The following is a 14667-nucleotide window of genomic DNA, read 5'->3' on the forward strand; positions in this document are numbered from 1 at the left end:
GATGGCCTCAATCCGCTTCTATTAGCTGACGAGAATTGTACTGAATTTATATCCAAACAAATCAATTCTTTCTAGAGACAAATACATCCCCTGAGATCTCTGCAGGAATACTCTGGGAAACTCTTAAGGCCTTCTTAAGAGGACAGATTATCTCATATCTTTCCCACAGAAATAAATCCGAGCGAAGAAAGTAGCAGAGATAAAAGCGAAATTACTAAAATAGATGAAGAACATGCCAGACTACCAAGCGAGACTCTACATAAGAGGAGGCAGGCTCTACATTCAGAATTAAACCTCTTGACAACTAAAGAAACTGAACAACTAATTTACAAATCCAGACATCATTATTATGAACATGGAGAGAAAGCTAATAAGCTTTTAGCAACAAATTCACAAGCAAGATGTATAGCGCAATCTCGTAATCACTAACACGAACGGAGATAAAATCATCGAACACAAAAATATAATGTACACTTTTAGAGACTACTATAAATCCCTATATACTACTGAGTTTAAAGAAGACAATATACAATCTAATGCATTTCTGGATACATTACAGATACCACAAATTGACGCTTTTAGTGTGGAGGAACTCGATAAACCTCTGTCATTATCAGAATTACTGGATGCTATAAAGTCACTCCAAGGTGGAAAAGCAGCAGGCCCTGACGGCTACCCTGCAAGGGTGGGGATCGATCTGTTCTTAGCATAATTCTTTTTTGTAAAAACTTGATTGCTATGTATTGATTGTAATAAAATGAATAAATAAAAATAATAAAAAAAGAAATCGAGGAGCGCCGCGCTTTCTCCTTCAAAGCGAAGGATAGGGTTGAACGACGCTCGTTCAGTACGCACTGCCCGCTTATGTGCCCGCCCCCAACTCCTTACCTGAGTCGCTTCTGTGTACAGTCCACACGCACCTGTGAGTCACGTTGACTGTTAATTTTCCAAACACCGCCTCAGTCGGTTTCCACGTTGATTTTTCATTGTTCTTTGTGGTTCTGGCTGCTTTTTTTTTATATATAATCCACCAAGTCACCCGACCATGGGGGGCTTTACAAAGGGCAGGGACGTAATCAGTGCGAGCGTATGACCCGCGTGCTGGGAATTTCTCGTTCGTGGAGAACAATTGGAAGCCACGGTCTCCATCACGAATGGGGTTCAACGGCTTACCCACGCCGGGTAGACACACGTTGATCCATTCAGTGTAGCGGCGTGCAGTACCAGACATACAAGTGCATCACAGACCTGTTAATGCTCAATCTCACATGGCTGAAAGCCACTTATCCCTGTAAGAATTTGGGCGCCGACGCTGTTGGGTGCGTGTAACTATTTAGCAGGCGGGAGTCTCGTTCATTTTCGGAAATAACCAGCCAAATCGCTCCACCAACTAAGAACTGCCATGCACCACCACCCACAGAATCGAGAAAGAGCTATGAATCTGTCAATCCTGTGCGTGTCCGGGCCGGGTGAGGTTTCCTGTGTTGAGTCAAATGAAGCGAAAGCTTCCACACCTGGTGGTGCCCTTCTGTCAATTCCTTTAAGTTTCAGCTTTGTAACCATACTCCCCCCTGAACCCAAAGACTTTGGTTACCCGGTTGGCTGCCCGGCAGGTCATGGGAATGACGCCGCCAGATCGCCTGTTGCGGGGCCTGCATTGGTGAAGCAGGTGAGACGGTAATGAAACAGAGGCACAGGGCTTATTGGTTTTTAAAGACTGCTTTCTTCATTGGGTATTAACCAAAGCACGGAATGAACCAACACACAATCGTCCGTCGCGCTCAGGGTGGAGCGGGAGGAGAGGAGAAGGACATTCACTCCGCTCCCTCCATCATGCTAGTCTGCTGATTTCTCATTCAGTATACACTGCTTGCTCGTGTGCCCACCTTCATCTCGTCACTTTCGAGTCTTTGTACAGTCCAGATGCACCTGTGACTCACGTAGACGTTTCATTGCTCTGTGCGGTTTTGGCTGCCTTTCTATATATAATCCACCAAGACACCCGATCACGGTGGGAGGGTGTGTACAAAGTGCAGGAGTATCTAAGAAGACGCATGTTTGTCGCGGATGCAATTGCTGTATGTAGCGTGTAAAACAGTTTGCTATAGTGCAGCGGTGCGGTCGTCGTAACCGAAAACTCGTTTTTTAAAGACTGCTCACTTCATTGTGTTTTAACCTCAGTTGTAAAGGAACGTTTTAATTATCCCATGGGATACCCCTCGCAAACAGTTTTACACGCCACATATGGCGATTCACCTCCGCGAGAAACATGCCTCTATTAACAGTCAACGTGGGTGGAGCTGCATGTGACCTCTACGACAGACGAATATAAATGGCGCGGTTTTTCTGTGTCGTCGCGTCCGAGTTGGTGGGCGTGGCTCTGTGAGTTGTCGTCGTATCCAATGGTCTTGGAGTTGGTGGGCGTGGCTCCTTCCTGCGTGCGCCATAGGTGTCTCACTTGTCGGCGGCTTAGTGAATCCACGCCCCTTCCGGCGTGCTTTCCATGGTTGTCTTGCCTTAGTGAATTATATATATAGATGATGTGAAGGAGGCATAGTCTACAGCAATGTGCATTTTTTTGTTTTACAGCGACTGCATCTACTATATCAAAAACTACTTCACCAACATCCACACCTGCTTCAAGTAAGTAACAATGTACTTATTTATTTTTTGCAATGTCAACATTTCAAGATTATTAAATTTTATCTTCTTGGTAGTTGAAATGTTTACCATCTTAATGTGAAACCACTAATTAGTTTTGTATTACTATGGAATGTATCTTGGTAGAATTAAGTACATAGTTAAGTGACAATGAAGTTTCATTATTTTTTTGAATCTCAGAACTTCAAGAGTAATAAATCTGTTGTTTTTCCGTCTACAAATATTTTTATGTATTTTCCAGAACCTACTTTTTCTGTTTAGTTTTCTGTTGATTTAAAATGACTCTTTGTAGAACCAAATGTAAAGTAATAACACTGGACTGAAACTCCTTCTCTGTGTAAAATAAAATGGCACATTTTTTGGGGGAAAGTCTCAAGTGAATGTGTTTGTCATTGCACCTGTGATAGAATGACTCAATATCTGAAGTGGTGTCCAGCGTTTCTCTTCATTTTACAGGGGCTGAATGTTGGATCCCGAAATGTATCTAATCAAATAAGCACACTATGTTCATCAAACTAATTAATCAGCTTGAATTAAAACATTTGTCAATCTCTTTACAGTTTTTTTTATGCTCTGTATGGTCTCTGTTCCAAAATATGAGATGGAGATTACTTTCACAGATCTTACAAAGAGGGAGTGCATTTTAATGTGCCTTTTGAATACACTGACATGGATTAATAGTACTTTCTGAATACATTAGTTTAGTGATTTGTTAGTTTATTATCATTTAGTTGTCATTCCTTTTCCAGTGTCAGATTTGCCTTTTCTTTCAGCTATGCTATATGAATGTTTTTGTCATGTAGTTTCCTGGGGCCTCATGCATAACACCGTGCCTAGAATTCGCACTATAACATGACGTAAGCACAAAAGCCGAAATGTGCTTACACACAGAAAAATCCAGATGCATAAATCTGTGCATTCGCCAACTTCCGCGTTCTTCCGTTACATAAATCCTGATGAGCGTGAAAAGTAACACTTGTGCATGCGCCTGCTGTCCCGTCCCGTCTCCTCCCAGAATTATGCCTCTTTGAATATGCAAATCAATATAAATAGCCCTTAAGCTCAGCGTTCTGTGAAAAGGCAATGGCAAAAGCACGCGGGAAAATATAAGAATTTCAGCGAATACCAAGTGGAGGCAAGGAAAAACTTACTATTTGTTGGTTTAAACAGTGGGATAAACAACAAAAGGAAGTTGATCAAATGACACAGAGTGTCAGAGCAACTCGAAAGCTCAAGTTCACAAAGTTGCACAGTGCCCGAAATAAAAAAGAAGCTGTTAAATATCAAGTCGCCGTGAAAAGGCGAGTTGTAGCCCACCGTCTGAGTGTCATATGAAAGCTTATTAGGGTACAGAGAAAAAAAGACACTGTGAAAAAAGCACGAAATGTCAACTTTAATCTCGAAATTTCCACTTTAATCATGTAGTTTATTTTGTCATTAAAGTAGAACATCATAAACTTCATCTTAAAATCGTTTAATTTACTAGTTTCTCAAATTCCATCGTAACTAAAGTAGCACGTTTAATGCTTTGTTATGTATTTGATCTTCTGTGTGCTCTATGTTGTGAATCACTACGTGATTCTTAAACGGGCTTTCTCTTCGTTCGTCAGAACACGGAATCCATTACATTCGTGAAATTATAACTCTCTGAATAATTAAAATACTGAGAGGTATACGTGATATCACGTATGATAGGATGTTAAAGCATGTTATTAAACATGGGAACATGGTGGCGCAGTGATTGTTCATGTCTCGACGGAAGATTCCTGCTGTGCCATGCGTGACCTGCAATGAAATGCTTTATTACAGAAGTACTGTCTTTTTCAAACTTACTAACCTCCAATTCCTGTCCTTCCTTTTCTTCTTCCAAATACCCATTCGCCAGACAATCAGCTCTGTAATGGACGTTAAGCCATCTGTAAGCTTAGAACGCCGATTCTTCAAAACTTTTAAGGAACATTGAAATATCTTTGTAGTACATGTTTAATTATTCTATCCACCTATCCTTCCAGCATCACGCCAGTCCCAGTAGGAATACAGAGCGAGGCAGGAACAATCGGTAAACAGAGCGCCAGCTCCTCGCTAGCACTGCGTCACCGTGTCCTCACATGTTTAATTATTAACAATATAGATTATTTAAATGTAGTTAAAGTTTTATCTGTATAATATAATAAACATATTTTGCTGCATTTCATCTTAAAAATATCGTCATCATATGTAAATACGCGCTTTATAAAGTGGCTCAGGTTGTGCAATATTCTAACTCTATCGCAAGTTTACAGTGAGGTAATTGTACTTATAAGTATAAAGCGTTCTACAAGGAGATTTTTTCCTGTGATCCTGTTCTAAATATTCTGGTGTAGAAAGTGGATGGGTGTAATTTCCATAATGTGTCAATCATCTGAGAATTGAACGTTTTTGGGAAGGCGCTTCAGGGTAAGTTTGCATCAGTCAGGTGGTGTCCTACTTTATTCCATGAAGTTATGTGACTGCGCTGCTGTAGTCTGTAAAAAAAATTTTCCCTGTTACCAAATAATCGGTCTGCCATAATGACTAATATACAGTTTTTGTCAGCTGTCGCCATCAACAATTTACTTATAAGCCGCGATGAGATGCATTTTTTTGTGTTTTACTAAGATTTGCATCTACTGAGTGGATCTTACTTTTCTTGTGTATTTCATGCATAGTTTATTCAATGTAATTTCTCTAGAATAATACTCTGAATGCTCTCTTAATTTATTCTTTTTTACTTAGTATTGCGTAATCTTATTTTTGTTTCATATAAACTGTTCTTTCTTCATTTTGTAAAGCACTTTAAGCTACAGCATTTGTATAAAAATGTGCTATAGAAATAAATGTTGTTGTTGTTGACAGCTGCACATTGTTAGTAAGTTCTCATGTAACCGCTACTGGTCAAATTTGATCAGTTTTGGTTTTCATTGCTTTTTCTGTGTCAGACTTGCCCTTTTTTCAACGCTATGCTATGTGAATTTTTTTGTCAGAAAGTTTCCTGCTCTTAAGGTTTTACTGTTGTCTTTATGAACATCTTAGAATGTTATCCAAATGCCTTTCCATATAATGTACACATATTAGTGTGGCATAGAAAAATTTCTCAATGTCTGCTTTTATACTTTGTTTTTATATTGTTATATGCCATATTTTCACTTATCTAAGGTGAGCTTTTTTAAATTTTGCCCAAGAGTTTAGTGACAGTATCAGTTAATACACAAAGTTGGAAGATATTCATGAAAATTTTTTTCAGTATTTAAAATATCCTCAAGTAGTACTAGGGTGTTGTACCGTGTTGTACCATGTTAGCCATTATGAATGTACAGTAAAGTCAAGCAAAATAACACCTTTTATTGGCTAACTAAAAAGATGCAAGCTATCGAGTCAACCTTCTTGAAGAAGGGGCCTGAGTTGCCTCGAAAAATCTCCCCAAGTAACATTCAGTACGATGCCATCACTTTGCAGAAAGTGTCACAGTTGATTCTTTCGCTGACATCCCCATCCTTCCTTTACTGCTTACAGCATGTAGTCAAATGCATGTTTCATTCATTGGTGACGTCAAAGAGAAACAGTGTTGCATGCCAGGCAAATGTATCCATCGATTGAGAAATCACATTTTATAATCAGTAATGGTGCTATTAAAGTGAAAAGGTGTAATCTGCTGCATTGTGCTTGTTTTTTTTTTTAACACCAACTGGATCTCCTACACCAGAGGTGCCCACACTTTTTCGGCTTGCAAGCTACTTTTAAAATGACAGGTCAAAATGATCTACTTACATTAAAAATGCTATATATATATATATACTTTATACATAAAATATATGTTGTCATACCTTGCATAACTGAATAACCTTTTATACATAAAATATATGTTGTCATTACCTTGCATAACTGAATAACCTTTATGGCACAATAACAATTCAATATATTTATGGTCACTACAGTATTTGGATTTAATAATCTTCATGTGGGAAAAGGCTGGCTCGCATAAATAAGTAGAGATGAATAACGCAGTGAAGGAGGTAGCACATTTCCTCAGTGAAAAATGACGGCTGTCCGATTAACTGCGATTTTAGTTCCCTCTCCTTTCTCAGATCTCTTTTTGTAAGGACGTCAGTTTCGTAGTTTTTATGAACAGTTAGTTCGAAAGTGCCTTTCCACATTCTCCTTCTTTGGAATAGCAATGATAGATTGACAGATCAGACAAACGCACTTCGATTGTGACATTGTGAGAAAAAAAAATCCTCTTTGAAAACCGGAGGAGCGAGATTGTTGGTCTCGTCCGATGCGAGAGATGGACGTCTGAAGTGGAGCTCCGCTAGCAGTGGTGCTATTTTCATATTATTTGCTTATTATTCTGAGATATCCTGTATTTATTCAACCCGAGAGGGACGCTACAGTATATGTAAACACATATAAACATGGCCAACAAGAAGGGGGGTCCGAAAGAATCGAAGACTAAAGCTACATCCAAGCTGCGATCAGCAAGCCCTAGCTCGAGATACGGCCTCTCAGAGACAGACCTGGATCAGATGGGCGAAAGTACAGACTCCTCGGGACCACGGTCCGCTACATCGTCGCCGGCTGAGAGCAAAAAGGGGAGCGAAGGTGCGATCGTGAGTGCAGATGTGGATAGCTCGCCGATTGGAGAGGATTACCTGAAACTGGAAAGGCGGGAGGTCCGCGGCTTCAGTTACGCAATTACGCGGGACTGGAGCAGCGGGGACACCGGCTTCAGCAGAGTCTGCTGCTTCATCTACGGTACAAGAAGGCACATTTGAGCTATCTGAACTGAAAGTGTTGCTCGCTGAGCTCACGCAAGATATAAAGAAAAGCGAGAAGGCTAATGAGAAAGCAACGGCAAAGGCACATGAGAGACTGAAACAGGAATGGAAACAGGAGATGAAACAGGCCAATGAATGGCTGCGACAGGAAATCCAACAGGCAAATGAAAGGCTGCGACAGGAATTCCAACAGGCAAATGAAAGGCTGCGTCAAGAGGTACAACTTGAACTTCGACAGGTGCTGGGTAAAATTGAAGAGCGCATTGAGAAAAACTCGGTTAAACTGAGCATGCTTGCTGATCAATTGGAGCATCTTAATGAGACATTCACGAATCGGATCGAAATGGCCGAACATCTAGCTGCCAGTGCCGAGGAAAGAGCAGTAAATGTCAGTTCGGAATGTAAAAAACTCGGAGAAAAACTTGGAGACAGACTGGCTGCTTTAGAAGATGGGAGTAGAAGGTATAATGTCAGAATTGAAGGCCTGCGGAGAATGAGAAAGTTTAAACCCTGTGAAATTCGCAACTGAACTTTTTTCTAAAATAATCGGGGCGACTTTAAAGCAGAATCTGAGATAGCAGCGGCTTACCGCGTATGCGGATCAAACACCGTCAGACCCCGACCAAGATCTTTTATAGTTCGTTTTGAACGATTATCATTTAAGCTAGAGGTGATGGAACTCCTCAGAAAAAAGGAAGATATTATATATGAAAATAGCCACATTCGTGTCTTCCCTGACTTCTCTCCAGCAACAGCTATTAAACGCGCAGCCTTCTATAATATTAAACAGCGGCTACGGCAAGCCAATGTCAAATACGGCCTCCTGTATCCGGCAAAACTGAAAGTGGAATGGCAGGGTCATTTCTATGTTTTCGCTAGCAAGGAGGAAGCAGAAAATTAATTAAGAAAGCTGATCCCGGGACTATTCTGATACATAATTGTGAGTCATGGCGGTAAATGATAAAGCTAGGATTAATAATCTACTGTCTGATCTATTTGTTTTAAAATACGGGTTTTTTATCAGCATATATTCTCATATTCTTAGTATTACTTACTTATTATTATTATTACTTACTTATTACTTATTATTACTTAGTATTACTAGGGCGCTAAATGTTTATGTTTTATTGTGCTTAATTACGTTTTCCTCCTCTTTTTCTTTTCTAATTATTTCATGTGTACCCTAAATGAGACTGTTCAATATCATACCCTTGGTTTACTGTTATTGCTATTACTGCATTAAGACTTGTTATGCTTGTTTTGGACACATCTTTAACACCATCACCTGGGTTTATTATCTGGGGGTATCATCTAGTGCAAAATTCTTTTCTTTTTCTTTTTCCTCTTTTAAAGACTATATTGGTAACAGATATCTCTATCTTTTAACCTTAAAGCGCCACTGCATGGGGGCTTGATGTGCTTTGGACGTGCTCTGTCTCTGGGTATGTCAGAGGACTGGGACTGCGTGAAGTGGGTTTTAGCCTCACCTGGGGAGGCAAAAAGGGAGGGTGGGGGTTAAGGGGGGAAGAGAAAGAGAGCAGGCTTGATCTATATCTAATCTATCATCTCAATCTTTATAATTATAACTATCAACGTAATAATAAGCTGCATGGCAACAACTCTTGGGGGAATAGGAAATTAAGACCTAAACTATTTCACTTCCAGTTAAGACTATAAAATGACATCAAAAACTCAGAATCAGTGTCTCCATGATGGGACAGTTAACTTCGTAAGCTGGAATGTTAAAGGCCTGAATCACGAATTAAAGAGAAAGAAAGTACTTTCTCACCTAACAGGTCTAAATGCTAAAATAGTATTTTTACAGGAAACCCACTTACTAAGTAAGGATCAGTTCCGGCTGCAAAAGACTGGACTGGCCAAATGTTCCATTCTAGTTTTACAAAGAAAACTAGAGGGTGGGAATTCTCATACATAGAACAGTACCATTTGTAGCATCAGATGTAGTATTGGATCCTGAAGGGAGATATGTGATGGTCATGGGAGACTTATCTAACTGTAAAATGATTTTGATAAATGTTTATGCACCTAATGTTGATGATAAGGAATTTATACAAAATTTATTTGCATCCATTCCCAATCTGAACACTCATAAACTTATAATGGCTGGGGACTTTAATTGTGTTCTAAATCCACTTTTAGATAAGACTTCCTCCACAGGGGGAACGGCAACTAACACCGCAAAGATAATTACAAAGTTTATAACTGATCACAACTTATCAGATCCCTGGAGGTTTTTAAACCCAAATTCAAGAACATATTCTTTCTACTCACCAGTACATCATTGCTACTCAAGGATTGATTACTTCTTTATAGATAATAACTTCTTGCCTAAGATTAAATCTTGTAAATACGATGCTATTGTTATTTCAGACCATGCTCCGATGATCTTGGAGCTGAAATTACTAAGCCCCATACACTCACCCAGATGGCCTCAATCCGCTTCTATTAGCTGACGAGAATTGTACTGAATTTATATCCAAACAAATCGAATTCTTTCTAGAGACAAATACATCCCCTGAGATCTCTGCAGGAATACTCTGGGAAACTCTTAAGGCCTTCTTAAGAGGACAGATTATCTCATATCTTTCCCACAGAAATAAATCCGAGCGAAGAAAGTAGCAGAGATAAAAGCGAAATTACTAAAATAGATGAAGAACATGCCAGACTACCAAGCGAGACTCTACATAAGAGGAGGCAGGCTCTACATTCAGAATTAAACCTCTTGACAACTAAAGAAACTGAACAACTAATTTACAAATCCAGACATCATTATTATGAACATGGAGAGAAAGCTAATAAGCTTTTAGCGCAACAAATTCACAAGCAAGATGTACGCATAGCGCAATCTCGTAATCACTAACACGAACGGAGATAAAATCATCGAACACAAAAATATAATGTACACTTTTAGAGACTACTATAAATCCCTATATACTACTGAGTTTAAAGAAGACAATATACAATCTAATGCATTTCTGGATACATTACAGATACCACAAATTGACGCTTTTAGTGTGGAGGAACTCGATAAACCTCTGTCATTATCAGAATTACTGGATGCTATAAAGTCACTCCAAGGTGGAAAAGCAGCAGGCCCTGACGGCTACCCTGCAAGGGTGGGGATCGATCTGTTCTTAGCAGAGAGATGCTGGAGATCGATCTGTTCTTTTTTTTGTAAAAACTTGATTGCTATGTATTGATTGTAATAAAATGAATAAATAAAAATAATAAAAAAAAAAGAAATCCGGAGGAGCGCCGTCGCGCTTTCTCCTTCCAAAGCGAAGGATGGGGTTGAGCGGCGCTTCGTTCATGCACTGCCCGCTTATGTGCCCGCCCCAACTCCTTACCTGAGTCGCTTTCTTCTGTGTACAGTCCACACGCACCTGTGAGTCACGTTGACTGTTAATTTTCCAAACACCGCCTCAGTCGGTTTCCACGTTGATTTTTCATTGTTCTTTGTGGTTCTGGCTGCTTTTTTTTTTATATATAATCCACCAAGTCACCCGACCATGGGGGGCTTTACAAAGGGCAGGGGCGTAATCAGTGCGGCGTATGACCCGCACGCGTGCTGGGAATTTCGTTCGTGGAGAACAATTGGAAGCCACGGTCTCCATCACGAATGGGGTTCAGCGGCTTACCCGCGCCGGGTAGACACCGCGTTGATCCATTCAGTGTAGCGCGCGTGCAGTACCAGACATACAAGTGCATCACAGACCTGTTAATGCTCAATCTCACATGGCTGAAAGCCACTTGTCCCTGTAAGAATTTGGACGCCGACCGCTGTTGGGTCGTGTAACTATTTAGCAGGCGGGAGTCTCGTTCATTTTCGGAAATAACCAGCCAAATCGCTCCACCAACTAAGAACTGCCATGCACCACCACCCACAGAATCGAGAAAGAGCTATGAATCTGTCAATCCTGTGCGTGTCCGGGCCGGGTGAGGTTTCCTGTGTTGAGTCAAATGAAGCGAAAGCTTCCACACCTGGTGGTGCCCTTCTGTCAATTCCTTTAAGTTTCAGCTTTGTAACCATACTCCCCCCTGAACCCAAAGACTTTGGTTACCCGGTTGGCTGCCCGGCAGGTCATGGGAATGCGCGCCAGATCGCCTGTTGCGGGGCCTGCATTGGTGAAGCAGGTGAGACGGTAATGAAACAGAGGCACAGGGCTTATTGGTTTTTAAAGACTGCTTTCTTCATTGGGTATTAACCAATGCACGGAATGAACCAACACACAATCGTCCGTGCGGCGCTCAGGGTGGAACGGGAGGAGAGGAGAAGGACATTCACTCCGCTCCCTCCATCATGCTAGTCTGCTGATTTCTCATTCAGTATACACTGCTTGCTCGTGTGCCCACCTTCAACTCGTCACTCGAGTCTTTGTACAGTCCAGATGCACCTGTGACTCACGTAGACGTTTCATTGCTCTGTGCGGTTTTGACTGCCTTTCTATGTATAATCCACCAAGACACCCGATCACGCGTGGGAGGGTGTGTACAAAGTGCAGGAGTATCTAAGAAGGCGCATGTTTGTCGCGGATGCGAATTGCTGTATGTAGCGTGTAAAACAGTTTGCTATAGTGCACGCGGTCGCGTGCGTAACGAAAACTCGTTTTTTAAAGACTGCTCACTTCATTGTGTTTTAACCTCAGTTGTAAAGGGACGTTTTAATTATCCCATGGGATACCCCTCGCAAACAGTTTTACACGCCACATATGGCGATTCACCTCCGCGAGAAACATGCCTCTATTAACAGTCAGCGTGGGTGGAGCTGCATGTGACCTCTACGACAGACGAATATAAATGACGCCGTTTTTCTGTGTCGTCGCGTCCGAGTTGGTGGGCGTGGCTCTGTGAGTTGTCGTCGTATCCAATGGTCTTGGAGTTGGTGGGCGTGGCTCCTTCCTGCGTCGCCATAGGTGTCTCACTTGTCGGCGACTTAGTGAATCCACGCCCCTTCCGGCGTGCTTTCCATGGTTGTCTTGCCTTAGTGAATTATATATATAGATGATGTGAAGGAGGCATAGTCTACAGCAATGTGCATTTTTTTGTTTTACAGCGACTGCATCTACTATATCAAAAACTACTTCACCAACATCCACACCTGCTTCAAGTAAGTAACAATGTACTTATTTATTTTTGCAATGTCAACATTTCAAGATTATTAAATTTTATCTTCTTGGTAGTTGAAATGTTTACCATCTTAATGTGAAACCACTAATTAGTTTTGTATTACTATGGAATGTATCTTGGTAGAATTAAGTACATAGTTAAGTGACAATGAAGTTTCATTATTTTTTTGAATCTCAGAACTTCAAGAGTAATAAATCTGTTGTTTTTCCGTCTACAAATATTTTTATGTATTTTCCAGAACCTACTTTTCTGTTTAGTTTTCTGTTGATTTAAAATGACTCTTTGTAGAACCAAATGTAAAGTAATAACACTGGACTGAAACTCCTTCTCTGTGTAAAATAAAATGGCACATTTTTTGGGGGAAAGTCTCAAGTGAATGTGTTTGTCATTGCACCTGTGATAGAATGACTCAATATCTGAAGTGGTGTCCAGCGTTTCTCTTCATTTTACAGGGGCTGAATGTTGGATCCCGAAATGTATCTAATCAAATAAGCACACTATGTTCATCAAACTAATTAATCAGCTTGAATTAAAACATTTGTCAATCTCTTTACAGTTTTTTGTATGCTCTGTATGGTCTCTGTTCCAAAATATGAGATGGAGATTACTTTCACAGATCTTACAAAGAGGGAGTGCATTTTAATGTGCCTTTTGAATACACTGACATGGATTAATAGTACTTTCTGAATACATTAGTTTAGTGATTTGTTAGTTTATTATCATTTAGTTGTCATTCCTTTTCCAGTGTCAGATTTGCCTTTTCTTTCAAGCGCTATGCTATATGAATGTTTTGTCATGTAGTTTCCTGGGGCCTCATGCATAACACCGTGCCTAGAATTAGCACTATAACATGGCGTAAGCACAAAAGCGAAATGTGCTTACACACAGAAAATCAGATGCATAAATCTGTGCATTACGCCAACTTCAGCGTTCTTCCGTTACATAAATCCTGATGGCGTGAAAAGTAACACTTGTACATGCCTGCTGTCCCGTCCTGTCTCCTCCCAGAATTATGCCTCTTTGAATATGCAAATCAATATAAATAGCCCTTAAGCTCAGCGTTCTGTGAAAAGGCAATGGCAAAAGCACGGGGGAAAATATAAGAATTTCAGCGAATACCAAGTGGTGGCAAGGAAAAACTTACTATTTGTTGGTTTAAACAGTGGGATAAACATCAAAAGGAAGTTGATCAAATGACACAGAGTGTCAGAGCAACTCGAAAGCTCAAGTTCACAAAGTTGCACAGTGCCCGAAATACAAAAGAAGCTGTTAAATATCAAGTCGCCGTGAAAAGGCAAGTTGTAGCCCACCGTCTGAGTGTCATTAACTTAAATTAGAACAATCTAGACGAGAACAGGCCATTCAGCCCAACAAAGCTCGCCAGTCCTATCCACTTGTTTCCTCCAAGAAAACATCAAGTCGAGTTTTGAAAGTCCCTAACGTCTTACTGTCTACCACACTACTTGGTAGCTTATTCCAAGTGTCTATCGTTCTTTGTGTAAAGAAAAACTTCCTAATGTTTGTGCGAAATTTACCCTTAACAAGTTTCCAACTGTGTCCCCGTGTTCTTGATGAGCTCATTTTAAAATACAAGTCTGGATCCACTGTACTAATTCCCTTCATAATTTTAAACACTTCAATCATGTCACCTCTTAATCTTCTTTTGCTTAAACTGTAAAGGCTCAGCTCTTTTAATCTTTCCTCATAATTCAACCCCTGTAGACCTGGAATCAGCCTAGTCGCTCTTCTCTGGACCTTTTCTAGTGCTGCTATGTCCTTTTTGTAGCCTGGAGACCAAAACTGCACACAGTACTCAAGATGAGGCCTCACCAGTGCATTATAAAGGTTGAGCATAACCTCCTTGGACTTGTACTCCACAGATCGTGCTATATAACCTAACATTCTGTTAGCCTTCTTAATGGCTTCTGAACACTGTTGGGAAGTTGATAGCTTTGAGTCCACTATGACTCCCAAATACTTCTCATAAGGTGTACTCTCAATTTTCCGACCGCCCATTGTGTATTCAAACCTAATATTTTTACTTCCTATGTGTAATACTTTACAT

At 40.5% G+C, this 14667-nt stretch overlaps 1 protein-coding gene across 1 annotated transcript in view; it reads left to right on the forward strand.

Moving 5' to 3' along the window:
- Positions 1-6039: 6039 nt before the first annotated feature.
- The window catches only part of LOC120516997 (receptor-type tyrosine-protein phosphatase eta), a 61838-nt gene continuing 53210 nt past the window's right edge, over positions 6040-14667 (forward strand). The window contains exons 1-2 of the mRNA XM_039739081.1: positions 6040-6103; positions 12529-12582. Of these exons, the coding sequence (XP_039595015.1) occupies positions 6040-6103; positions 12529-12582 (118 nt within the window). The remainder of the gene's footprint in view (positions 6104-12528; positions 12583-14667) is intronic.

This window comes from Polypterus senegalus, chromosome 1 (assembly GCF_016835505.1).
Source record: "Polypterus senegalus isolate Bchr_013 chromosome 1, ASM1683550v1, whole genome shotgun sequence".
NCBI lineage: Eukaryota > Metazoa > Chordata > Cladistia > Polypteriformes > Polypteridae > Polypterus > Polypterus senegalus.